General features: G+C 42.6%; 1 protein-coding gene across 2 annotated transcripts in view; it reads left to right on the forward strand.

Annotated features, from left to right (window-relative positions):
• MDN1 (midasin AAA ATPase 1) overlaps window positions 1-25,033 on the forward strand; it is a 168,427-nt gene that overhangs the window by 4,127 nt on the left and 139,267 nt on the right. For both annotated transcript variants that reach the window (XM_034766036.1, XM_034766037.1), the window contains exons 2-7: window positions 13,543-13,769; window positions 16,087-16,311; window positions 19,478-19,585; window positions 19,684-19,876; window positions 21,764-21,976; window positions 24,672-24,803. In XM_034766036.1, coding sequence (XP_034621927.1) covers window positions 13,543-13,769; window positions 16,087-16,311; window positions 19,478-19,585; window positions 19,684-19,876; window positions 21,764-21,976; window positions 24,672-24,803 — 1,098 coding nt within the window. The remainder of the gene's footprint in view (window positions 1-13,542; window positions 13,770-16,086; window positions 16,312-19,477; window positions 19,586-19,683; window positions 19,877-21,763; window positions 21,977-24,671; window positions 24,804-25,033) is intronic.

Below are 25,033 nucleotides of genomic sequence, written 5' to 3' on the forward strand. Positions count from 1 at the left end.
TTGGTACTCCTGGGGGAATTCTGCGCCACTGCACAATGCAGAAATTTGCAGAATTCCCCATTTCCCCTGCAGAATTGGGGCGGCAGAGCTGCTGGCCACCAGCAGGGGCTGCTGGACTCTGCAGAGCCCAGCTCTCAGTGAGCGGAGCACCCCAACCTGGCTGAGCTGGAGGCTGCACAATCTGCTTGATCTTCATTCTCCCAGGGATGGGAGAGGACCTGGGAGACCCAGCTCTGGCAAAGGGTGAGGAATGGCAGGGCTGCGCCACATCACGCTCCTGACAGGACAGTAAAGAATCTGAGGGGAATAAAGCCTCTGGGGGTGCTGGTATCTGGGCTGGGAGGTAACCTGCAGCTGGGCTCTGGGGGAATGGGAGTGCAGGAGTCTGGGCTCTGGGGGACCCACACAGCCCCCTCTAGTACCGCCCAACTGCAACTGGGTTGTTGTAGGGGTTTTTTAAATTCTCTGCTCCTGGGGGAATCTTTTTTTTGCTGCTGTCTATACTGTTGACATACTTGTTGACAGGCATTTTGAAATAAATTACTAAAATAATTGAAACTGAAGTGATTATACTGTGTTGTTTTGACAAGTAAAATATGCAGAATTTTGCTGAATTTTAAAATACTCTGTGCAGAATTTTTAAAATTTTATCTCCGAATTCCCACAGGAGTAATTTGGGGAAGAGAATCCTGCTTTTGGGGTTCATTTTAAATAAGTGTTTAAAACTTCTCCCTCTGTTTATAAGGGATTTTGCTGTTCATGCTTAAATGAGACGTATAAATAGTGTTTCAGCTAAAGAAAAATAATCATGCCAAAATTTTAACCAATCTTAATTTCCTGACCTTGCATTTCTGGGTAATGCAAGCAAACCCCATGTTTGTGAGGGGCAGCAATTAATTTAAGTCTAAAATGAAAGGTATTAGTGTGGTTACAGGCACGTGGTGCATACACTAAGAAGGACACTAGTGACTGAATGTTGTAGGTATTTATTTGGACTAGATAAAATGAGTTTGGCTTAGTACATTTATTGTTTGTGGGGGATCCATATCATGCAGCACCCTCACAATTGGCACCCTTGTTGGCAACTCTGTGAGAAGCCAAGAATTGAATTGTCATGGCAACAGAATGACCCTTCTCACCATTAGAGGGATTTCTCTAGCTCAGTGGTTCCCAAACTTTGACAACCTGTGAACCTCTTTCACGAAAATGTCAAGTCTCACGAACCCCCTCCTAAAAATGAATATTTCCAGGAATTTTCTCCTTTACCTGAGTATAAATTATAAAAGCAGTGATCTTGGAAATACACAATTTGTTTTTATGACATGATTATTACACACTATTTATTATTAATTATTATTTATCATTACAGTATTTTTATTACATTATGAAAACGGCAACACTCTTCCAAGATCTCACTTTCGTACCTTGTATCACTTTGAATAAGCCTGTTTATAAGACAAGGTTCCTATGTTTCATCAAGGAGTATCAGATGTGAAACAGCAGGAAGGTATTTAAGAAGTCAACTCAAAGAGTTCCTCCTACACAAGCATTCAGGTCTTGAACAGTCCAGGCAAACAACGCATGTTACAACAAAGCTTAAACTTGTTCTTTATCATAATTTTAAAAACAATACTAGCTGCCTATTTCATTTTAAAAACAGCAAAAAATATCTACATCCTTTTCAATTCTTATAAGGAGTCTTGAAGTTTAAATCTCCTCAGTGTGATAGATAGGCTTGCTTTGATCTGCTTAGCTCTTGGAAATCCAGGGGCTCTGGGCTGCTGGCCCCGTGCTGCCCGGGGTTCCTAGGGACAGCTCTGTCCACCATTAGGGATTTTTTTCCCCGAGAACCCCCTGTAACATTTTGCGAACACCCAGGGGTTCATGAACCCCAGTTTGGGAACCACTGCTTTAGCTAGAGTAGGTTCAAGAAAGGCTGGTAAGGAAAGGTAGGGGGAAGTTTTCCCTGCTGCTGGTCATGCCATATTTACTCTGCGAATAGAGGATTTCAGTTTTCATTGGTGTCAAGGGGATATCTTTCACAAGCACTAGCCTTACCTATTAAGGCTATGTCTGCACTACAGAGTCTCTGCTGGCACAGCCCCCTTGTGTAGATGCAGCCTACCACCAAATGAAGAATTTTTCTGTTTGCCTGTAGGAACGCCACCTTCTCGAATGATATTAGATAGGTTGAGAGCAACGCAGTTCTGTCAATATAGCTGCATCTACATTTTTTTCATACCTAGTGTTCGATATAGCTAAGCTGATATAACTTTTTTAAGTGTAAACACTGAGTTGTGCTGCATCCATGTAAAAATGTATCTTCAATTTCTATGTTTAAAAAAAATCAAACTTAATTGTTCTAGTAATGTTTACATACAGCCTGGTCCAGTAGCAATGTAAAAGTGAATTAGCATAATAGGCATTATCACCAGTATTTGAGCACCTGCCATAATAAAATACTCAGCCTGAATGTTCATACCATATAGGAAAAGTTACTGTCACAACGGACATAAATTTTCTATTGTCCTTAATGTGCAGTAAATATTTGGACTTCAGACTCTCTTGAATCAGAACATTGCATTTTCATGGGTGCAGTCTCAAATACTGGTTTTATTAGAGAAAGTAGTTTTGGCTCCTTGTGGCAGTGTGGTTTCTGTGGCTACATTCAGAAATGTGAAGGTTAAACTACAAGCAGGAGGGTAACACAACATCCTTCTTTTTTTCTCCATGTCTTTCATTACTCTGTGAACTGAGCAACTTGAATTGAAAGTTCTGAGTCTGTGCAGTTTCTCTATTTAGTTATGGCTTAAGCAGCAAGTAAGCGAGCATTTGAGAGACTCTTAAGGGACATCTGGGACACTAGATTCTGGTTCTCAAATTGGTTGATTCTTTTGGATTACTTTAAGCTTATTACTAACTTGTTATCTTGTATTATGACTTTCACTTCTCAGATGTATGTGAATTGAGGGATCTTTTAGTAAAATAATAATTTGCAGCTCTCAATCATTTGCCTCCTTAAAATGTTAAGCTTTAAAACAAACAAAAAGATTTAGCTATCAGATATGCAATCACATAACATGTAGCAAAGATTTATGCTCTGTGCTGAGCTCTTTCTGCCTCTCTGGCTCGGCTGTGGCTTCTGTGAGTGATTCTATTAATAAAGAAGCTGCTCCTGCAGAGGAGAAAAAAACCTCCATCCCTGACATGTGTGGTTTGCAACAGTCTCTTTAAACACTAGCAATCTGAAGATATTTGGTCTTTATTGGGCTCTAACAAGCCTTGTGTTTACACATACCATTCAGGGTATTGCCTGGTTGTAGTTGTGCATATTGTTTTATCTCACTCTTTTTGCCCATGTCTTGGTAGTATTTAGCTTTTTCCCATGTACCATGCAAGAGGGAGGTGTGTATGTGAGACAGGAGTGGTTCTGTCTGATTTTGCAGATGGCTGTAGCTACCACCTGTAAAGCCACTAAAACTTTAGTCACAAAAAAATTAATGATCCTTTTTTTAAAAGGATCAAATATGGTGAGCTACCATGACATGCATGTGCTAACCTTCAGTACAGAAATAAAAATAACTTGCTAGATATATGTTCAGAATTGGGAGAAAAATATCTCTAACAATTTATTATATGTATTATCATAACATCAGATTGTCTTGTGATTGCTGCTCTCTGGTGTTATGAATCTAGTCTGACGATGCTTTCCAAATCAAACTCTACATTGGAAATAAACTTCTGATACTTAACTTGCCCGCCATTCATCTTAATGCCCTTCACCTCAGGACAATATGGGATCTGTATGCAAACAGAATGAGCAGTATGTACATGTTCTCTTTTCATGTGGGACAACACAAACCTGCAATTGAATTTCCAGGTCAAATGAAAGTCTAGCACTCAAATTAAATGACACAACTTCACACTGCACAAAACATTTAGAACAAGGAAATAGTGTTTTACATAAAACTGCTAGAAGCGCAATTTGGCTGTCAATCCTTCCTCGTATGAAGGCAACTGAAGATTATTTTCATCTGCCCTCGGTGGAGTTATGCTTCTTCATCCCCTGACCCTCTCCTTTCCAGTAGACTTGTGATTAGTTTAAATTAGGCACAAGCCTTTACAGCTAGAAAACGGCAGTTGTTGCATTTGTATCTAGCCCACAGGAGTGACCATGTTATCTGTTATCCTGGATATTAGTTTAGGTGGGACGGTTATCCTCCCCAGTCTTTGTCCTAATATTAAATAGTCTATTGCCTATCAGGAAGATGCCTGTTCCAAGGCAGTAGAATGTACTCTTTGTTCTCTATAGGTTTGTCTTGATTAGGAAATGTGGTTGAGTCTAGGCCAGGTTTAGACTACTGACCTTACAGCTGCACCGTTGTAAGGTCTCCAGGGTAGCCGCTGTATGCTGGTGGGAGAGAACTCTCTTGCCAGCATAATTAAACTACCCCCAATGAGTGACGGTAGCTACATTGTCAGGAGAGCATCTCCTGCTGACATAGCGCTGTCCACATTGATGCTTTTGTTGGTGAAACTTAGGTTGGTCTGGAGGGTGTTTTTTTTCACACCCCTGACTGACAAAAGTGGTAGTGTAGACAAAACCTTAGTTGACACGTGCTAGCTATGTCTGACCTGAACTCTACCTCTTCCATAGGTATGCAGGTTAACACCTCAGCTTATTTTATCTGTCTTGAGCTTAGAGCGTGACTAGCTAAAGATAACAAGGAGTCTGGTGGCACCTTAAAGACTAACAGATTTATTTGGGCATAAGCTTTCGTGGGTAAAAACCTCACTTCTTCAGATGCATAGAGTGAAAGTTACAGATGCAGGCATTATATACTGACACATGGAGAGCAGGGAGTTACTTCGCAAGTGGAGAACCAGTGCTGACAGGGCCAATTCAATCAGGGTGGATGTAGTGCACTCCCAATAATAGATGAGGAGGTGTCAATTCCAGGAGACGAAAAGCTGCTTCTGTAATGAGCTAGCCACTCCTAGTCCCTATTCAAGCCCAGATTAATGGTGGTAAATTTGCAAATGAATTTTAGTTCTGCTGTTTCTCTTTGAAGTCTGTTTCTGAAGTTTTTTTGTTCAATGACAGTGACTTTTAAATCTGTAATAGAATGACCAGGGAGATTGAAGTGTTCACTTACTGGCTTATGTATTGTGGAGGAACAGTATGTTACCATTCCTGATGTCCGATTTGTGTCCATTTATTCTTTTGCGGAGGAACTGTCCGGTTTGGCCAATGTACATGGCAGAGGGGCATTGCTGGCACATGATGGCATATATAACATTAGTGGATGTGCAGATGAATGAGCCCTTGATGGTGTGGCTGATGTGGTTGGGTCCTCTGATGGTGTCGCCAGAGTAGATATGGGGACAGAGTAGGCAACGAGGTTTGCTACAGGGATTGGTTCCTGGGTTGGTGTTTCTGTGGTGTGGTGTGGTTACTGGTGAGTATTTGCTTCAGGTTGGGGGGTTGTCTGTAAGCGAGGACTGGTCTGCCTCCCAAGGTCTGTGAGAGTGAGGGATCATTTTCCAGGATAGGTTGTAGATCGTGGATAATGCGCTGGAGAGGTTTTAGCTGGGGGCTGTATGTGATGGCCAGTGGTGTTCTGTTATTGTCCTTGTTGGGCCTGTCCTGTAGTAGGTGATTTCTGGGTGCCCGTCTTGCTCTGTCAATCTGTTTCCTCACTTCCCCAGGTGGGTATTGTAGTTTTACGAATGCTTGATAAAGATCTTTTAGGTGTTTGTCTCTGTCTGAGGGGTTGGAGCAAATTTGGTTTTATCTTAGGGCTTGGCTGTAGACAATGGATCGTGTGATGTGTCTTGGATGGAAGCTGGAGGCATGTAGGTAAGTATAACGGTCAGTAGGTTTCCGGTATAGGGTGGTGTTTATGTGACCATCACTTATTTGCACTGTAGTGTGCAGGAAGTGGATCTCTTGTGTGGACTGGTCCAGGCTGAGGTTGATGGTGGGGTGGAAATTGTTGAAGTCCAGGTGGAATTCTTCAAGGGCCTCCTTTCCGTGGGTCCATATGATGAAGATGTCATCAATGTAGCGCAAGTAGAGATGGGGCACTAGGGGACGAGAGCTGAGGAAGCGTTGTTCTAAGTCAGCCATAAAAATGTGGGCATACTGTGGAGCCATGCGGGTACCCATAGCAGTGCCACTGACTTGAAGGTATAAGTTGTCCCCAAATCTGAAGTGGTTGTGGGTGAGGACAAAGTCACAAAGCTCAACCACCAGGCGAGCTGTGGCCTCATCAGGGATACTGTTCCTGACAGCTTGTAGTCCATCCTCATGTGGAATATTGGTGTAAAGTGCTTCTACATCCATGGTGGTCAGGATGGTGTTTTCAGGAAGAACACCAATGCATTGTAGTTTCCTCAGGAAGTCGGTGGTGTCTCGAAGATAGCTGGGAGTGCTGGTAGTATCTTCACCACCCAGCCCTGAAAACCACGACACTTACCCTCTGCACTCAACCCACATTACCATGCAGTATAGCTGTCCTGAAGTGCAGCACTCACTGCACAGCACACCAGACAGGACATAGGCGAATCTGTGATTGTACTGTTCCCCACTCCACCCCCTTGTTTCTTTTCAATAAATAATTTTTTTTTCTTTTCAATAAATGGATTCTTTGACTTTGTAAACATTCTTTATTATTGCATAAAGTAAAAGACTCCTTAGCCCAGGGAATAAACAGGCACTGCAAGTCTGCTTGTCTGCTTAGCAGACACTGATTCCTAAAGATTGGAACTACTGCACTTCACTCCTGTGCAGGGCACCAGATACCATTGCTGGTTTTCAGCCTCAAATTGCTCCCTCAAGGCATCCCTAATCCTTGCAGCCCCGCGCTGGGCCGCTGTAATAGCCCTGCTATCTGGCTGTGCAAATTCAGCCTCCAGGTGTTGAACCTCGGAGGTCCATGCCTGAGTGAAACTTTCACCCTTCCCTTCACAAATATTATGGCAGGCACAGCACGCGGATGTAACCGCGGGGATGCTGTTTTCGGCCAAGTCCAGCTTCCCATACAGAGATCATCAGCGGCCCTTTAAACGGCCAAAGGCACACTCCACAGTCATTCGGCACTGGCTCAGCCTGTAGTTGAACGGTTCCTTGCTGCTGTCAAGGCTCCCTGTGTAGGGTTTCATGAGCCACGGCATTAATGGGTAAGTGGGATCTCCAAGGATCACAATGGGCATTTCAACTTCCCCTACCGTGATCTTCCGCTCTGGGGAAAAAAGTCCCGGCCTGCATCTTCCTGAAAAGCCAAATGTTCCGAAAGATGTGTGCGTCATGCACCTTTCCGGGCCAGCCTGTGTTAATGTCAAAGAAATGCCCACGGTGATCCACAAGCGCCTGGAGAACCATAGAGAAATACCCCTTCCGATTAATGTACTTGGATCCTAGGTGGGGTGGTGCCAGAATAGGAATGTGCGTCCCATCTATCGCCCCTCCACAGTTAGGGATCCCCATTTGTGCAAAGCCATCCACTATTTCCTGCACGTTACCCAGAGTCACGGTTCTTCTGAGTAGGATGCGATTAATGGCCTTGCAAACTTGCATCAACATGATTCCAACGGTCGACTTTCCCACTACAAACCGGTTTGCTACCGACCGATAGCTGTCTGGAGTTGCCAGCTTCCAGATTGCAATAGCCACCCGCTTCTCCACTGGCAGGGCAGCTCTCAATCTCGTGTCCTTGCGCCGCAGGGTGGGGGCAAGCTCCTCACGCAGTCCCATGAAAGTGGCTTTTCTCATCCGAAAGTTCTGCAGCCACTGCTCGTCATCCCAGACTTCCATGACGATGTGATCCCACCACTCGGTGCTTGTTTCCCGAGCCCAAAAGCAGAGTTCCATGGTGCTGAGCATGTCCGTGAATGCCACAAGCAATTTTGTGTCATACGCATTACGCGGCTCAATAGCATCGTCGGACCCCTCACTCTCACTGTCACTTTGGATCTTAAGGAATAGTTCGACAGCCAAACATGACGTGCTGGCGAGACTTGTCAGCATACGCCTCAGCAGTTCGGACTCCATTTCCCGCAGACAGATTGCGCTGCACAGAAACCGTTGAAAGATGGCGCCAAAGGTGGACGGAAACAAAGGGATTTCTGGGATGCGAAGCGATGGATCACGGGGCATTGGGACAGGACCCAGAATCCCCCGCACCCACGCCCCCTTCCCCCAACCCACGGTGCCAGAATGGGAAAAGGTGCTCTGTGGGATAGCTCCCATAATGCAACACTCCCAATAGCGCTGCAATTGCCACAAATGTGGCCACGACAGTGCGCTGTATCAGAGGGGTAGCCGTGTTAGTCTGAATCTGTAAAAAGCAACAGAGGGTCCTGTGGCACCTTTGAGACTAACGGAAGTACTGGGAGCATAAGCTTTCGTGGGTAAGAACCTCACTTCTTCAGATGCAAGTAATGGAAATCTCCAGAGGCAGGTATATATCAGTGTGGAGATAACGAGGTTAGTTCAATCAGGGAGGGTGAGGTGCTCTGCTAGCAGTTGAGGTGTGAACCCAAGGGAGGAGAAACTGTTTCTGTAGTTGGATAGCCATTCACAGTCTTTGTTTAATCCTGATCTGATGGTGTTAAATTTGCAAATGAACTGGAGCTCAGCAGTTTCTCTTTGGAGTCTGGTCCTGAAGTTTTTTTGCTGTAAGATGGCTACCTTTACATCTGCTATTGTGTGGCCAGGGAGGTTGAAGTGTTCTCCTACAGGTTTTTGTATATTGCCATTCCTGATATCTGACTTGTGTCCATTTATCCTCTTGCGTAGTGACTGTCCAGTTTGGCCAATGTACATAGCAGAGGGGCATTGCTGGCATATGATGGCATATATAACATTGGTAGACGTGCAGGTGAATGAGCTGGTGATGTTGTAGCTGATCTGGTTAGGTCCAGTGATGGTGTTGCTGGTGTAGATATGTGGGCAGAGTTGGCATCGAGGTTTGTTGCATGGGTTGGTTCCTGAGTTAGAGTTGTTATGGTGCGGTGCGTGGTAGCTGGGCAGCTGTCAGTGTGGACAGACTGCAGTGCTTTCCCTACTCAGCTCTACGAAGTCAGATTTAACTCACAGCGCTGTACATCTGCAAGTGTAGCCAAGCCTCAAACTCACTCTTCCTACTGTAACCCTAAGGGTAAGTCTAGACTATAGTTTGTACTTCTGTTTTAACTTGAGTGAAATGATTATCAGTTAATTTAAAATAGCATATTTTTAAATGCTAACCTAGACACTCCACAGATGTTTGTTTCAGAACACAAATGTTGAAACCAAACCACACGCTTTTGTGGAGTGTGTAGGTTAGCATTTAAAAAGGTGTGTGTTAACTCAAATGAACTGGTGGTCAATTAACAGGACCAAAACGTATTGTCTAAATATGACCTATGTTTTGATTGTATCTCAGATGGGAGACCATAATTTCTATCTATGGGCCTTTCTGAAATGCCTTTGACTTTAGTAACTAGGTGCTCTACATGTGATATCACACAGTGGCTCTGTATAAAATAAAGAGGCCAGTCTCCATCCTGCTAGAAGCTTGTGCCTATTCTGGACCATGGTGCCTTTTTTTAACCTCCCTCCCTCCTCCCTCCCCCCCACTTTGTTTCTATGGGGAATGGATTGAAGAGGTGAACTTGCTAGCATGATCTGAGCAGAGAAGGACTCTTCCTGTTCTCCTTTGGGGAGGTGTTTCAGAGCCCTTGGTTCAGTTATCAAAAAGGCCCTTCCCACCATTCAGATCTGGAGGCCTGGTATCCCAGTATTAAGTCAGTCCACTGCCTAGCAGTGAGGCCTGGAACCCTGCTGCTCTGACCTCTTCTGCCCCCTCAAAACTTGACCAGTCCCAGGCACTTTGATCCTTTTGCTCAATATTTATGTCTTCCGAGTGACTCAGTTTAAGCCAGTATCCTCTGAACAGTGCATTTGGTAAACATGCTCTCTGTGCTGGATGGAAAAGAGACAGAGGGCCGTGTGTCACTCACCTGTTGCTGGCCTTAGTAGTCTGTCACCTTGCTTTGGACCTTAATGCTCAATCGTAGCTGTGCTGTTTAGTGTCACCTTCACGTTTATGTATATGTGTTTATGTTGGATTTCCTAGGGGAAGTGTGGAGCTGTCCTTTATGATTCTGATTTAAAACAGCTTTCCAAACTGTTGGGAAAGATTTACCAGTTAAGGTACAAAACCTTCTTTCTACCAATTACCATGATTATGAAAAACGATTTCACTTGCCTGCTCACAGGAGAAGTAATATTTTTGACATGGAAGTATAACTTTCTACAGCCACCTTTTAGTAAAAATCCTATCTTATTAGTAGCATCATATGTGAAATATTAAGACCTCCATATGCCCTGAGATCATAGTTAAGTTATGATCTTTTTATAGAACAAGAACATTCCCAGTGTCAGTGTGAGCTATGAGAAGCAGTTTTATATGTCCTATAGGACTATACATTCATTAAAACATTGCTTGTTCTTGTGAAATTGCTTACACTACAGATACTGATGTACAATAGCTGGGTAATTAGAGACTATTTTACTGTGTGGATCATATTCTGTTTCTCTTATGTTTAAGCATCTGTATATCTGGCATTTAAAGAACATAAGAACGGCCATCCTGGGTCAGACCAATGGTCCATCTTGCCTAGTATCCTGTCTCTAACAGTGTCCAGTTCCATAGGCAGTTCTGGCATTTGGTGGTTTAGGGACACGAGCATGAGGTTGCTTCTCCGATCATCTTGGCAGATATCAAATGGTGGACCTATCCTACATGAATGTATCTAATTCTTTTTTGAACCCAGTTATACTTTTGACCTTCAGGACATCCCTTGGCAATGAGCTCCACAAGTTGACTACATTGAGTGAAGAAGTACTTGCTTATGTTTGTTTTTAAACCTGCTGCCTATTTCATGAGGTGACCCCTATTTCTTTTGTTATGTGAAGGGGTAAATAACACTTGGGTACTATTCACTTTCCGCATACCATTCATGATTTTGTAGACCTCTAACATATCCCCTTTTAGTCATCTCTTTTCTAAGATGAACAGTCCCAATCTTTTTAATCTCTGCTTGCATGGAATCTGTTGTATACCCCTAATCATTTTTGCTTATCTTTTCTGTACCTTTTCCAATTCTACTATATCTTTTTTTTTTTTTTTTTTGAAATGGGGACATCAGAACTGCATGCCGTATTCAGTGTGTGGGTGTACCATAGATTTATGTAAAGGCATTATGATATTTTCTGTCTTCTTATCAATCTCTTTCCTGTTAGCTTGTATGACTGCAGCTGCACATAGAACAGATGTTTTCAGAGACCTACCCAGAATGACTCCAAGATCTCTTTCTTGAGTGGTAACAGCTAGTTTAGACCCTGTGGTTCTTTTGTATGTATAGTTGGGATTATGCTTTCCAATATGAATTGCTTTGCACTTATCGACAATGAATTTCATCTGTCATTTTGTCATCCACTTAGCCTGTTAAAAATCATTGATTTTTATCCACCCTGCTAAAAAGTATGGAACTCTCCAATATCCTCTGCAGTAGAGACTGATGCAAAAAATTCATTTAGCTTCTCTGCAATGGCCTTGTCTTTCTTGAGTGCGCCTTAGCACCTCGGTTGTCCACTGGCCCTATTGAGTGGCAGGCTTCCTGCTTCTGATGTAATTGCATTTTTGTGTTTTTGTATCCTTAGCTAGTTGCTGTTCAGTTCTTTCTTAGCCTGCCTTATACTTTTACATTTGACATGGAGGTCCTAGATTTTACTCTCTTAGTTGGCAGCCTAAATTTTACCTCGTTACCTGAAGAACCAAAGGATTGTCTCAGAAACAAAATAAGCACCTCGTTAGCTGTCTTATTGGAGTAGCTAAGGATTGAGTAGTCAGAGTTTATGCTCCTTTTTATTTTCCTTCGTAGGATTTGACTTCCAGTTTTTAAAGGATGCCTCTGTCTTTTTTACTCTGCTGTTTAACCATGGTGGCTTTTTTTTTTTTAAGTCCTTTTAGTGTGTGTGTGTGTGTGTGTGTGTGTGTGTGTGTGTGTGTGTGTGTAGGAGATATACATTTAGTTTGAGCCTCCATGATGCTGTTTTTAAATAGTCTGATGCAGTTTTCAGGCATTTCACCCTTATAACTGTTCCTTTTAATTTCCATTTAGCTAGATAATAGAATAGTTTTGCTACTCAAAATCGGGCACCTGTTTTAAATTCTGTAATGAACAAACTCTTCCATGTCCCTGATGAACATAAAACAATTAGTTCAACCCACCTGTAAAATAAAAATAGTTAGCTGGTGTCAGAGAAAACTGTGTCGTGTCTAGGTTTATTCTGTTGTGAGAGCTGAGAGGAAGTGAGGGAAACTCAGTGTTGAGTTTCACAAAAACAAAACTAATGGTATATTAGTAGTTGGTCAAGACAAATTGTGTTGTTTGGAGTGAGCGGTAAGAGTGGTGTATGAATGTATTTATACTGCTTTATGTTTGGCTAAGCAGAGGCACAAAGAACCTTGAACAAGAAGGGAGATAAGTTTCCACAAGAACTGTTTTATGACTGGGAGATAATAGCAGTAGGCTGCAGAACAAAGACTGGAGAAAAGACTAGTTGTTTTTTTACATGAAGCAAGTGGGAATGCACTGGTGTTGAGAGTGAATCTGGGTCTTATTTGTTCTCTTTTGCAGAATTTGTGATGCATTTTCTTGTATAAATGGTCCCTTGGACATGAAAGTTGAAAATATTTTTCAAAACTGCAAATAAAAAAATTCTTTTCTCAGAAGTGTTGTGTACCTTAAACACTATCAGAAATGTGGAAATAACGTCGTTTATAGCATGACTGAGTCAAGGTTTGGTGTCTTAAAAAGAAATAATAAACAGGCATGTAACTCGAGGTTGTAGTGGTGTTTCTTTATAAATGCTTTTCAGGCTGCGTAGTGGAATAGGCTCCTTATTGATTTCCAGTGACAGTGGTGTGACTGCAGAGGGTGCCCTGAAGTACAAGTATTTATGTATATATAGCTTATCAGTGGCGGAGCCCAGGTTCTGGAATGGGATTTGGGTGGAGTAAACAACATACGATTGGCTGTTGGTGGGCAGCCCTGCACTCACCCAGCAGGGGTGGCTACTGTCCCACAGGCTGGGTCTGGCTCCCCACTCTCAATGTTGCAAGTTGGCACATAGGGTCTTAGAGCCATTTAGTTTTGTCCCTGGCTCTCCGTTCTGTTATGATGCTCTCTAGCCCAGTGTGAAAATTTGTGTCGTTATACCTTGTTTTGCCAGTTGATTGAAAAGGCACCACACACACCTCTAAAGGCTGCTGTGGGGAGTACGGGAAGTTGCCCTCCTACCCTTCCCCACCTCCTATTAGCTCCGCCATTGCTACTTATCTGTTGTGCTGCCTGATTTCTGTTTAAAATTCCTGGTTGAGTCTCAAACTGGCTGGCGACATAGGTAGCTGAAATGTGATTTGGAATGATAACTCATTTTTGATGTGATCATAACTGTTAATTGTCCTTTTCCCCTTTTTTCTCCTCCAGATCTGGACTCGACAGGATCGCCAGTGTATTCTCAATGCCTTAGCACAGTTATTAGTGGATAAAGAATGTACTCTACTGATTGGTCGTCAGTTTCGACCAATCCTGCTGGATTTACTGGAAAGAAATGCAGAAGCCATTAATGTTGGTGGTCAAATCAACCATGATCTGCATGAAAGGCTTTGTGTAGCAATGAGCAAGCTCATTGGTGACCACCCTGATGTGCTTCCGTAAGTGATGTGATGTCTGCTTGTGATGTTTGAACTTGTTCACTATATACTAGGTCAGGGGTGGGCAAACTTTTTGGGCCGAGGGCCACATCTGGGTGGGGAAATTGTATGCAGGGCTGGGGCAGGGGGTTGGGGTGTGGGAGGGGGTGCAGTGTGCAGGAAGGGGCTCAGGGCAAGGAATTGGGGCAGAGGAGGGGTGCGGAGTGCAGGAGGGGGCTCAGGGCAGGGGTGCAGGAGGGGTGCAGACTGCGGCAGGGGGCTCAGGGCAGGGAGTTGGGGTGCGCAGGGCAGGCAGGGGGTTTAGGGCAGGGAGATGGGGGGCGGGGTGCAGGAAGGGTTCCGGCTCTGGGGTGGCAGCGGCACTCGCCAGGGCAGGCTCCCTGCACACCTGCACTGTCCCTGGCCCCGCGCCGCTCCAGGAAGCGCTGCAGCCCTTGGGGAAGGGGGAGTGAAGGGCTCCGCGTGCGCTGCCCTTGCTGCACCTCCAGATACCTCCCCCGAAGCTCCCGTTGCCTGCGGTTCCCTGTTCCCGGCCAATGGGATCTGCTGGCTGCTGCTGAGAGCGGCGTGGGGCCTGTGACGCCACAGGGGGCAATCCCGCGGGCCGGATCCAAAGCCCTAAGGGGCCGGATCCGGCCCGTGGGCCGTAGTTTGCTCACCCCTGTACTAGATAGCTGGTCAGTAGATGGATCTTCTGGCTATGAGAGAAAGAGTGTGTATTTTCATATATTTTTATTGCCTTGGTAATGGACATTTCTTGAATTGAAACTCTGACTGAGAAAACCCGAGGTTTTAATTAAAGGAAATGTTTAAATGAATGTCTGGCAACGTCTAACATATGCATCTTTTTCAATGATTGAAATGAAATAGAAAAATGTCTGGCGTGCATGGTAGAGAGTTATGTGAAAATTATTCATTGGCAAAAATTTTCAAAACTATGCATCTAAAATTAGGCTCCTAAATCCAAATTTAGACCTAAATAAAAGTGGTCAGTACTGGTTCAGCAAATTGGAATTAACCCTCTCGTGACCCGAGGTTAACATGGGTTAGTGGAACTGGTGCTGACCACTGTTTGTCCTTGTAATCTGAATAATCAGCACTAGTCAGTTAAACTGACTAGTGACAAATGACTGCTAATATGGTTGTTTGCAGTGTGATGGTAGTAGTAGTAGTGTTGTTCCCAGGATACAGTAGAATCTCAGAGTTACAAACACTTCAGGAATGTAGGTTTTTCATAATTCTGAAATGTTGGTAACTCTGAACAAAACATTATGGTGGTTATTTCAAAAGTTTACAACTGAACATTGACTTAATACAGCTTTGAAACTTTACTATGCAGAAGAAAAATGTTGCTTTCTCTTTATTTTTTTTTAGTAGTTGACATTTAACACAGCACTGTACTCTATTTGGTGTGTGTGTGTGTGTGTGTGCGCGCGTGCTGTTGGCTGATTGCATACTTGCGGTTCCATATGAGGTGTGTGGTTGACCGGTCAATTCGTAGTCTGATGTTTGTGACTCTAAGGTTCTACTGTATTAGAGAGACAAGGTGGGTGAGGTAATATCTTTTATTGAACTAACCTCTGTTGGTGAGAAAAAACAAACTTTTGAGCTACAAGAATTCTTCAGGTCTGAGAAGGGGAGTCAGGGCTGGTCTACACTGGAAACTTACACCAGCTTAGCTACATCTGTCAGGTGTGTGAAAAATCCACCTCCCTGAGAGATGTAGCTATGTTGACCTAACCCCCTCTGCAGACAGTGATAGGTGGATGGAAGAATTCTTCCTTTCATCTAGCTACTGTCTCTTGGGGAGGTGGATTAACGACAGTGATGGGAGAATCCCTCCTGTTGCTGTAGTAAGTGTCTACACTGAAGTGTGACAGCAGTGCAGCTGTCTCTACGTAGCGATTTAAGTGTAGATAAAGGCTTCAGAGTGTCATAGATAAATACAAGGTGAAACAGATACAAGGTGGAATATGTTAACTACTTATGCTAAACAGTCTATTCCACCTTGTATTTAGCTGTCATGCTCTGAGTACCTTTCCCAGAACTGAAGAAGAGTTCTGTGTAGTTTGAAAATTTGTTTCACCAACAGAAGTTGGTTCAGTAAAGGATATTCTATCACCCACCTTGCTCAGATAAAATGGTACTATTTCCAATTGTAGACAAGACTTCAATTTACATTTGGTTTGCATTGTACCAACAATTACTGTTTAAGGACTTTTGTGGATTAGAATTCTTTTGTAGATTGTTTTCTGGATGTACACACTTGGATATACACATTTGCCTAGTTTAGTGTCTCCACTTATCTCTCTCTAAGGTTTGCTCTGAGATATTTTAAGGGTACTTCACCAGTGTTCCAAAGACTCTTCCTGGAAAGTTCTGATACAAACACAGTCCGATATGGGCGCAGACGGATGAAGTTACGGGATCTCATGGAGGCTGCTTACCTATTCCTCCAACAAGAGCAGTCTGTATTCCGGGAGTTGTGGGACTGGAGTGTGTGTGTTCCGCTGCTAAGGAGTCATGATACTTTGGTCCGCTGGTAAGTTTAAATCCAAAAATCTTTTCCATTCAAGGACAAGTGTTCTGAATTTCTCCTAGCAGCCTTCACTTTTAAGGGGAAAGATGAGAGTAACCTTCAGCAATACCAGACAAAGAATGCGCCACTCCTGGAGGAATTCTGCACCACTGCGCAATGCAGAATTTGCCCAGAAATCCATGTTTCCCCTGCAGAATTGGGGCTGCTGGTTGTCACTAGGGCCGCTGGACTCTGCAGAGCCCAGCTCACAGTGAGCAGAACACTCAGCCTGGGTGGGGTTGAAGGCTCTGCACATTCTGACTTCCCGGCTTGGTCCTCGTTCTCCTGGGAACGGGAGAGGTCCTGGGAGACCCAGCTCTGGCCAACGGTGAGGAAGGGCAGGGTCTCGCATCACACTACATCCGCCAGCGGGACAGTAAAGAAGCTAGGGGGAGTAAAGGCACTGGGGGTGGAGGTTTGTGGGCTGGGGGGTGCCCCATGGTTGGGCTCTGGGGAAAAGAGGGTGTGGGTGTGTAGGCTGGGGGGGTTCCCAGGGGCTGGGCTCTGGGGAGAGGAGGGTACGAGTGTCTGGGCTGGGGGGTGCCCCTCAGCTGAGCACTGGGTGGAGGGGAATGCAGGTATCTTGGTTCTGTGGGCCCCACACACCCCTCCACTACCTCCCCCCTCCCTCCCCCCCCAACTGGAACTGGTTGTCGTAGGGCAGGAATAGTCAATAGGTGTACCGTGGGCCAAATCCAGACCACCAGACGCTTTTGAATGGACCCCAAAATGTTTTTATTTACTTGTTATCATGATTATTATTATTTTTGTATTTATTTTTTCTGGTTTCTGGATCTTGAGTAGACCTTGACCAAGAAATTTGGACCTTGACAAAAAATAATTGACTACCCCTGTCGTACGGCTTTCTTTCACTCTCTTCTCTTGGGGGAACCTTTTTATTAATTGTCTGTATTGTTGACATACTTGTTGACAGGTATTTTTAAATAAATTACCAAAATATTTCAAACTGGAGTGATTATATTGTGTTATCTTGACAACTAAAATATGCAGAATTTTAAAAAAACTGCAGAATTTTTAATTTTTTTGGCCCAGAATTCCCCTAGGAGTAATGTGGTAAACTGAAGTTCAGATTTCATACATGTCTATCAACGTCTCTTAAGAAAAAAGTCTTAAGTTTCAGTTAAAATAAAAACCGTTAACTTTTAAAAACATTAACGTTTCTACTGAAAAATGGAGGAAAAAAGCCCCACCCACTTACCTAACTTTGTAAATTATGATAAAGCACGCAAAGGACAGCTCCTCTAAGCCTGGTGCATCATCCAGAATAGAAAGTGCAGTCAGTGAGTGATGCACCAGGCTTAGAGAGCTGTCCTTTGTGTGCTTGTACTCCTGCCTCAGTTCCTTTTCCTTCTGATGGCACTGCTGCTGTTCAATAGCCCGGAGCCGCCACTTCTTCCAACGAGTGCTTGTATATCCGGGATCTCAAACTCAAATCACCACTAGGGCCACATGAGGACTAGTATATTGACCCAAGAGCCGCATCACTGACTCTTTTTTTCATATAAAGATACAAAAGATCCCACCCTTCCCCGCCCCCATTCCAACCCCTTCCCCAAAATCCCCACCCCAGCTCCGCCCCCTCCAACCGCTATTCCAACCCCTTTCCCAAATCCCTGCCCCTGTCCCTCCTGGAAAGCGCTAAGCGCCCGGAGGTAGGCAGAGGAGTGGGGACGTGGTGCACTGGCGGGAGGGGAGGTGGCAGGTGAGGGGAGCTTGGTGGCCGCAGGAAATAACTCCGGGGGGCAGGGCAGGGAGCTTGGTGGGCCGCAGCAAATAATGCCACGGGCTGCATGTGGCCCGGGGGCCGTGTGTTTGAGACCCCTGTTGTAGATCATCTTGTTCTGGCTTGAATTTCCAAGCTGTGCCTGCACGTGCTCCTCACATCAGAGCCCAAGGAAGTCATTGAGCTCTCTTTGGGTCCAGGAAGATACACAAAACATTCATAGCACCTTTTGATAAGATCCAAAATGATCTGAAAGGTTGGGAGCTTGCTTACTCTGTTGGTAGTTCACAGATGGATTTCAATAGCTCTTCATCATGACTTCTGGTCAAAGTGACCCCTGGACAATGGAGTGAAGAAAGGTTAACTGTCCCAATTTTAAAAAATACACTATTACACTAAATTCTCTTGACAGTAAGGCATGAGATAAGGTTATTGTTTTAGAATTATGGTTCATTTCCCGGAGTAGGTTTACATGACTTTTTTACAGTAATTTTGGAAGGGAGAAACTACCTGATTTTAAATTTTGTGCTGATCCACTCTTCTTCTGGGGGCTTTCCTCTTTCAGCCTCAGTGAACATTGATGGTGGTCAGAAAACGAGAACTGACTAAACCTGATGAAAAATGTATTTGTCTGTATGATTTTGTACTTACTGCTTTTTAAGTTACATATTCGTTATTTGAAGAGGCAGCTGTATCTAGTAGTGAAGTCAAAAGATTTGAAGTGGTTTTAGGATTCTGTTAGCACTGAGCCTTGAGCTAATGTCTTGATTTCTTGATACTATGGCCAATCTAGCTGCTGAATTAGATGAAAGACAGATCTTATAGAAAGCCACATCCTCCATTTAAGGTGAAGATATCCAAGAGATGTTTCTATTTAAAAAGTGTACCTAATTATTGTGTCTGCCGCAATATAACCTACTTATAGAAAGGTTTGTTAGATTGTGAGGCACATTGTTTCAATATGCCATGACTTGAGTCAATTTTCTCTGGAGGAATATTTTAGATTATACTGTAAATAAAGACAGTTAAAGAGCACTCAGTGAAGCGAGGCAGTAAAATATGAAACAGGACACAGCAAATCATTGTAAAATGGTACTACGTATTTGCCTTGGGTAGCAAACTTTTATAACTTATGATACAAAATTCATTGCCTCTATCAGTTGTATGCCAAAAGGTGAGTCTTTTTTCTACTAAGAGTTGGACAACACATTCTTGATCTATAGCTGAACTGTAGTTGGGGAGGACAATGCTTTCTCTCTACCAATTCCTGTGGGGGGAAAAAGATGTACTAGATTCTTCTTCTAGAATTTTGTGTGTGTCTCTGTCTGTCTTTCTTTATTCTGAAGAATTTTTTGAAACCTATTTTGTTCAAAATGTTCTTTGTAGGTACACTTCAAATTGCCTTGCTTTGGTTACATGCATGAACGATGAGCACAAATTATCTTTCCTTAAGAAGATCTTCAATCCAGATGAATTAATACGTTTCAGACTAAAGTAAGATGAATTTTCACATTGAATACATTGCATGATTAAGTATATTTGGTGTAAAGGACATCCAACTGCAGTAATGAATGTGGATACTAATTTGACAGGCTACTGGAAGAATCACGAATGCGGAATGTGGAGAGAGCCCTTGTTTTGGCCAATCCAGACACATCTCTTTGGCAGAGAGAGAAAGGGTTGCAGTACACACAAGGAGACATCGTATCAGGTGACCTCTCTGCAAATGTAATAGCAGTATGTGGAGTTGTGCTACCCAGGCAACAACTTGTGCCAAAAGAACAGGTAGGTGCAGCCTTGATTGTTTGTTAAAATATGAATGCTAAGAATTGACCTACCTTTGTTAATTTCTTAAGTGAAGTTGAATGTATGTAGTACTTGCGGCAAATTTTATTTCAAGCTGTGCCATGCACTAAGTCACTATGAAGTGGAATGTTGGTACTTCAGAGGAGCTGTGTACTGGAATGAAGCAGTGTAGGGGTTAACATGGCGTTTTGTTCGGTTTCTACGTATCCTTTCTTGTAAGCTGGCTCTGAGAGAATGTTCCAGCTCTATATAGTATCTCCTTTCCAAATCCAGAGGCTTTCTCAAGAACATGGAGTCATGGCCTAGCAACAAGGAGGTCAGAAACAGTAATTTTACCTTCACAGAAATGATTTTTATACCATCTGAGTTTATACCCTTTCTTTGCCAGCAGTTGCTCCCCAAAATAACAGACATTCTTTAACATTTATTTTTTAAATAAATTAAAACTTACTCTATGGAGACTGCCACTTTCCTGCTAATAGGCAGGAAAAGAAAACAAATTGGAAAATATTTCTACACTTAAATTGATAGGAAAAGCACTGGACTCTGCACATTTTGGATAGGTTTTAATATGCATCTTTTAAAAGTGTTCACCTAAACCATTTTTTAAAAAACTTTTATTTCTTTTTGTAAACTGTTAAGGCAAATGAAATAAAGATTGACAAACTGAGAAACATGTCCATGTTCTGCAGAAAGGGTCTGCCTCTAACCTGTTCTCCCCATTCCCACCCTCTACTTCCTGTAGCCAGTACTCTCAGACTAGACCACTCCCCAAACCACCTTTCTTGCTTTCGCTCTAACCTGAGTTCAATTCCTGACTCTGCTCAGCCTTAGCACAAGTTGTTTAATCTAAAAGCACTGATCTGGAGACGTGTGTGGAGAGCATCAGTTTTTCAGCACTTCTCAAGCAGTGTGGGAATCAAGGAGACAGGATTTTTAATTTCTGAATTTCCTGGACTCTGTCTAGTAATAAAATTACAAGCAAAATAAAACTGTATTGACCATCTATCAATTTTTGTAAGTAATTGAAACTTGTTTAACATAGGAGTTCAAAATACAATGTTCATTGAAAATATGAAGAAGGATAAGTTTGATTTTCTGTTCTAACTCCTCTCTCCTTGCTTGTCAAGAAAATGGCAACTTCTGTGGAATAAACTGTAGAAAAGTTAAGATATGTTAAGAATGAGTTGATGATTCATTTTACACCCTGATTGGAAAATATAACTTCCCTTTAAAAAGTCTAAATGCACGAAAATAATCTGAGTAAAAGATGGTGTATAATATTTTGTATATTTTTTTAATGTTCATGCATCAGTGAGTTTAGTGGCTCCACGTTGTTGTCTATGCAAATATGAATAGATTCAGCACTTTAATCTCACGAGTAAGGTTATCAGTAAACAACTGCTGTTGGATTATGGTACGGCTTTGTCCTGTAATAGGGAGCTGCTCTAATGACTTCATTTGCTATATACATCAAATGATTTTTTTAATGGATAAGTCGGATATACATTGGTAGAACATTAAAATAATCACTCCTACCATTATTGCATCTGTAGTCTGACTGGTTTTTGAGAGCAAATTAGCTATTGCATAGACTTTATACATTGTATATTTTTATTGTAGGTTTTTGATGGGTTGAATCTGTATTTTAATACTAACCATTAAATATTGTTTGTTCAATCTGCATTCTCAATGACCCATTATATCATTTGGGAGCAGCTCCTAGTTAGAGCTATATAGCCGACATTTTCTAGTATTCAGACTCATTTTTATGAATGCAGCATTGGAGCATTCCAGTGATATTGTACACAACTCATCTATGAATAGACACTTCAATATGGTAACTTAAGTTCTCTGCCCTAACAGGAAAGTACCATTAACCATTTTGTGCTGGTTGAATCTACCTGCATGAATCTTCAAAACCTTGCGATGGCAGTAGCTTTCCAGAATCCTGTATTATTAGAGGGGCCAATAGGATGTGGCAAAACTTCTTTAATTGAGTATTTAGGAGTCATTACAGGAAGAGTGAAGCCCCCTCATATTCTGAAAGTTCAACTTGGAGATCAGACAGACAGTAAGGTAATGGAAAAATATTCCTGCTATTTGGGGAAGGGTAAACTCATTTATGCTTGACACTCAAAACCCCATCCTTATAACATGGACTTACATTACTTAAGTTTTGAAATGTGAAGTACTGATCTGCAGCAAGTCCAAATTCCTAATGGGAATTGAAGAATTTGAAAATGAGAAACTTCGAGATACGGGCTTAGTAAGCTTTAAATTCTTCACAAAAACTGCATCACATAAATTCCTTTTTTTTTTTTTTTTTGTTACTACATTTTTTAGAACTTGTGTACATGAGAGAGCTGCTCTGATTAATTAAAGGGGTGATTTTAAAATGATTTAGTAACTGGTGTGTAAGGCTGCATGGACACTCTTATTTCAGTTTTACACCAGGCTTTTTTCTATTTACCGTAAGACACTTGGGAGCGGGTTTAAGTTACATTGAAACAAGTTACTTTTAAACTGATGAATGTCTACACAGGGTTTGCACTGGTGTACTATATAGATTTTAAAACTGTTTTAAGTTTAATTGGTGCAGCTCTGTCATGTAGACAAGGCCCTAGTGAAAATTGCACACTCTTCAGGTATTTCATGCATATCCTAGTGAGTTTGAGCTGATGCATTTTCTCGCCTTACACTGTGGTTGGGAGGGCACTAAGAATTTCATGTAACTTTGTTAAACACCTACAGTTTTGTGAGCAGGCTAACATTCACAAACGATGTTGACTTTCGGGATTTTGTTGCCAGATGCAGCAGCCTGTCCTGCTTGTATGGAAGAGCTAGCCCTCTTTATCGACTTTTTGAAATATTTAGAAAGGCAGTAAATAGTTGTAAGATCACCATCTCAGGAAAGTGTGATGGGATTGGAAATAAGTAGCAAAGTATAAAGGTTAAAAAAAAAATTAAATATATAACTGAACTATCCAAGAAATGCTTAGAAGAGGAGTGTATCTGTATGGCACAGAATTTCTAGTGTGTCTCTAGAAAGAGCTTTTTATTTTAAAATACATCTTATTTTTGCTTTATATATTTGACTATATTACAGTTTAGTTGTTTCTCCTATATAGTTTGGTATCCTCTTTGTTGTGGTTTTTTCACACAGGGATGGGGAGGTAGAAAACATTTCTAGAAGTAGGAAAATATGGATGTGAAACTACAGTCTAATGGGGTATCCAGGGACAGGTGGAATACCTGCATCTATTTTATCTTTTTTTAAAATGGGCTGCATTTCAAGTCGATAAAACTTGTGTTTAATAAAGGTATGGAAGACCCTAGCTATGAGTGGATGCATTAGCTGTTGTAAATTATTTTTAAAACTTATTTTTTTTTTCTATTTTATTTCTATTTTCTTGAATAGTAACTCCATGTTTCATCTTGATGTAAAAGGCACAAAGAGTTGGGGTGTGTTACATTACCCGGATGTTAGATCAAGCCATGGGAATTGATTTAATAAAAATTGTGTATATACTCCTGACATTTCCAGTGTTAACTACTTTTCCTAAGAAGGCTGAGTCTAGCTGTAGATCACTGTGGATTGTAGCTGATACCTGTTAAGAGAACAATAGAAGTGTTTCAATAATGCTGTTGCTTACATTTTTCTCTGAACACTAAAATTAGCATAATACTGAAAAAAACTAGCTGAGGATGGTGTTGATATTTACAGTACAGACCTATTTACGCGCGATAGCTATTTAACATGCCAGACTTGTTAACACGTATGTAGTGCTCAGATTTGCTCACTAACTCACTGACCTAGAAATCGACAGGAAGTGTGGAGCGGAAATGGCGTACGTCTTTACCGCTGACGGGGGGGTGGGGGAGGAAATGGGCAGCAACGTTAAAGGATCCTCAAAGCGCTGCTGCGGCAAAGGACTGTCCTTAAAGCGCTTAACGTTGCTTCCCCTCTCCCCTGTTGGCATCCCTGCCAGTAGGGACCCTAAAAGGGCAGAGACATTAAAGCGCTGCCACGGCAAAGGACCCTGCAGCGCTTTAAGGTCCCTGCCCCTTTTGCCCCCCCTTGGCTGCCCTGGGGCTGGCGATTTAAAAGGGCCCGGGGCTCCAGACACTGCTACTGCAACAGCATCGGCCAGAGCCCCAGGCCCTTTAAACTGCCATGGGAACCCCAGGCAGCCTGGACCAGGCAGTCTGGAAGGGCTGGCTGGGGGATGCGACCCCTAACCCCGCCCCTTCTGCCCAAGCATGCCACTCCCGCCCTGTACCTGTAAGTGTCCTGAGTTACTTTCACCCCTGTGTAGTAGTAGTAATGTTTTAATTAGATTACACATTTGAATTTATATTCTTGCGAAGCGCCATTAACAGATAGGCCTGCAGTATTTGGGATGCTGTGAATACGTATGTAATCCTAGACAATTATACATGTGTGTGTATATATAGATATCTTAAGATATTTCAGCAGTCCGTTAACACGTGGTCATGACGGCTTGACTCCTGACATCCGCACATAAACGGGTCTGTACTGTATAGAGCCATGCAAATCCGTGGATATCTGCGGACCATTTTTGTGGATCAGCTGCACATACAAATTTTGTATCTGCGCAGAGCTCTAGAGACATTGCATCCACACAGGGCTAGGCAGGCTATGTATATGACTTGCATATTGGTGTCAGATATATTATGTAAGGTATTTGTCTGAGTTTATCAAGACATATAATAAGCCAATTTTTATTTATTGCTAACTGTTTTTTTGCAGACATTACTGGGTATGTATCGTTGTACAGATGTGCCAGGGGAGTTTGTATGGCAGCCTGGAACCTTGACACAAGCTGTCACCAAAGGGCACTGGATTCTGCTGGAGGATATTGACTATGCTCCTCTGGATGTGGTATACAATTTACCTTCTCCTATAGGCAACATTGTAAAATAAGTGGGTGATGGTTTGTGGCATACTGCTAGTTGGTTTTGAAGGCTAATGCCCAATCAGCGGTAGTGTGTTGACACCTTGGATCTGATGAGTTGAGGGGTGGGGTGGGGGGAAGAAGAGAGGCAGGAGGAGAGGGGTAGAAAATGATCATTAATTAGGTAACTGAATTGACCAATTAATACATTCATTCT

Source organism: Trachemys scripta, chromosome 3 (genome assembly GCF_013100865.1).
Source record: "Trachemys scripta elegans isolate TJP31775 chromosome 3, CAS_Tse_1.0, whole genome shotgun sequence".
Taxonomy (NCBI): domain Eukaryota; kingdom Metazoa; phylum Chordata; order Testudines; family Emydidae; genus Trachemys; species Trachemys scripta.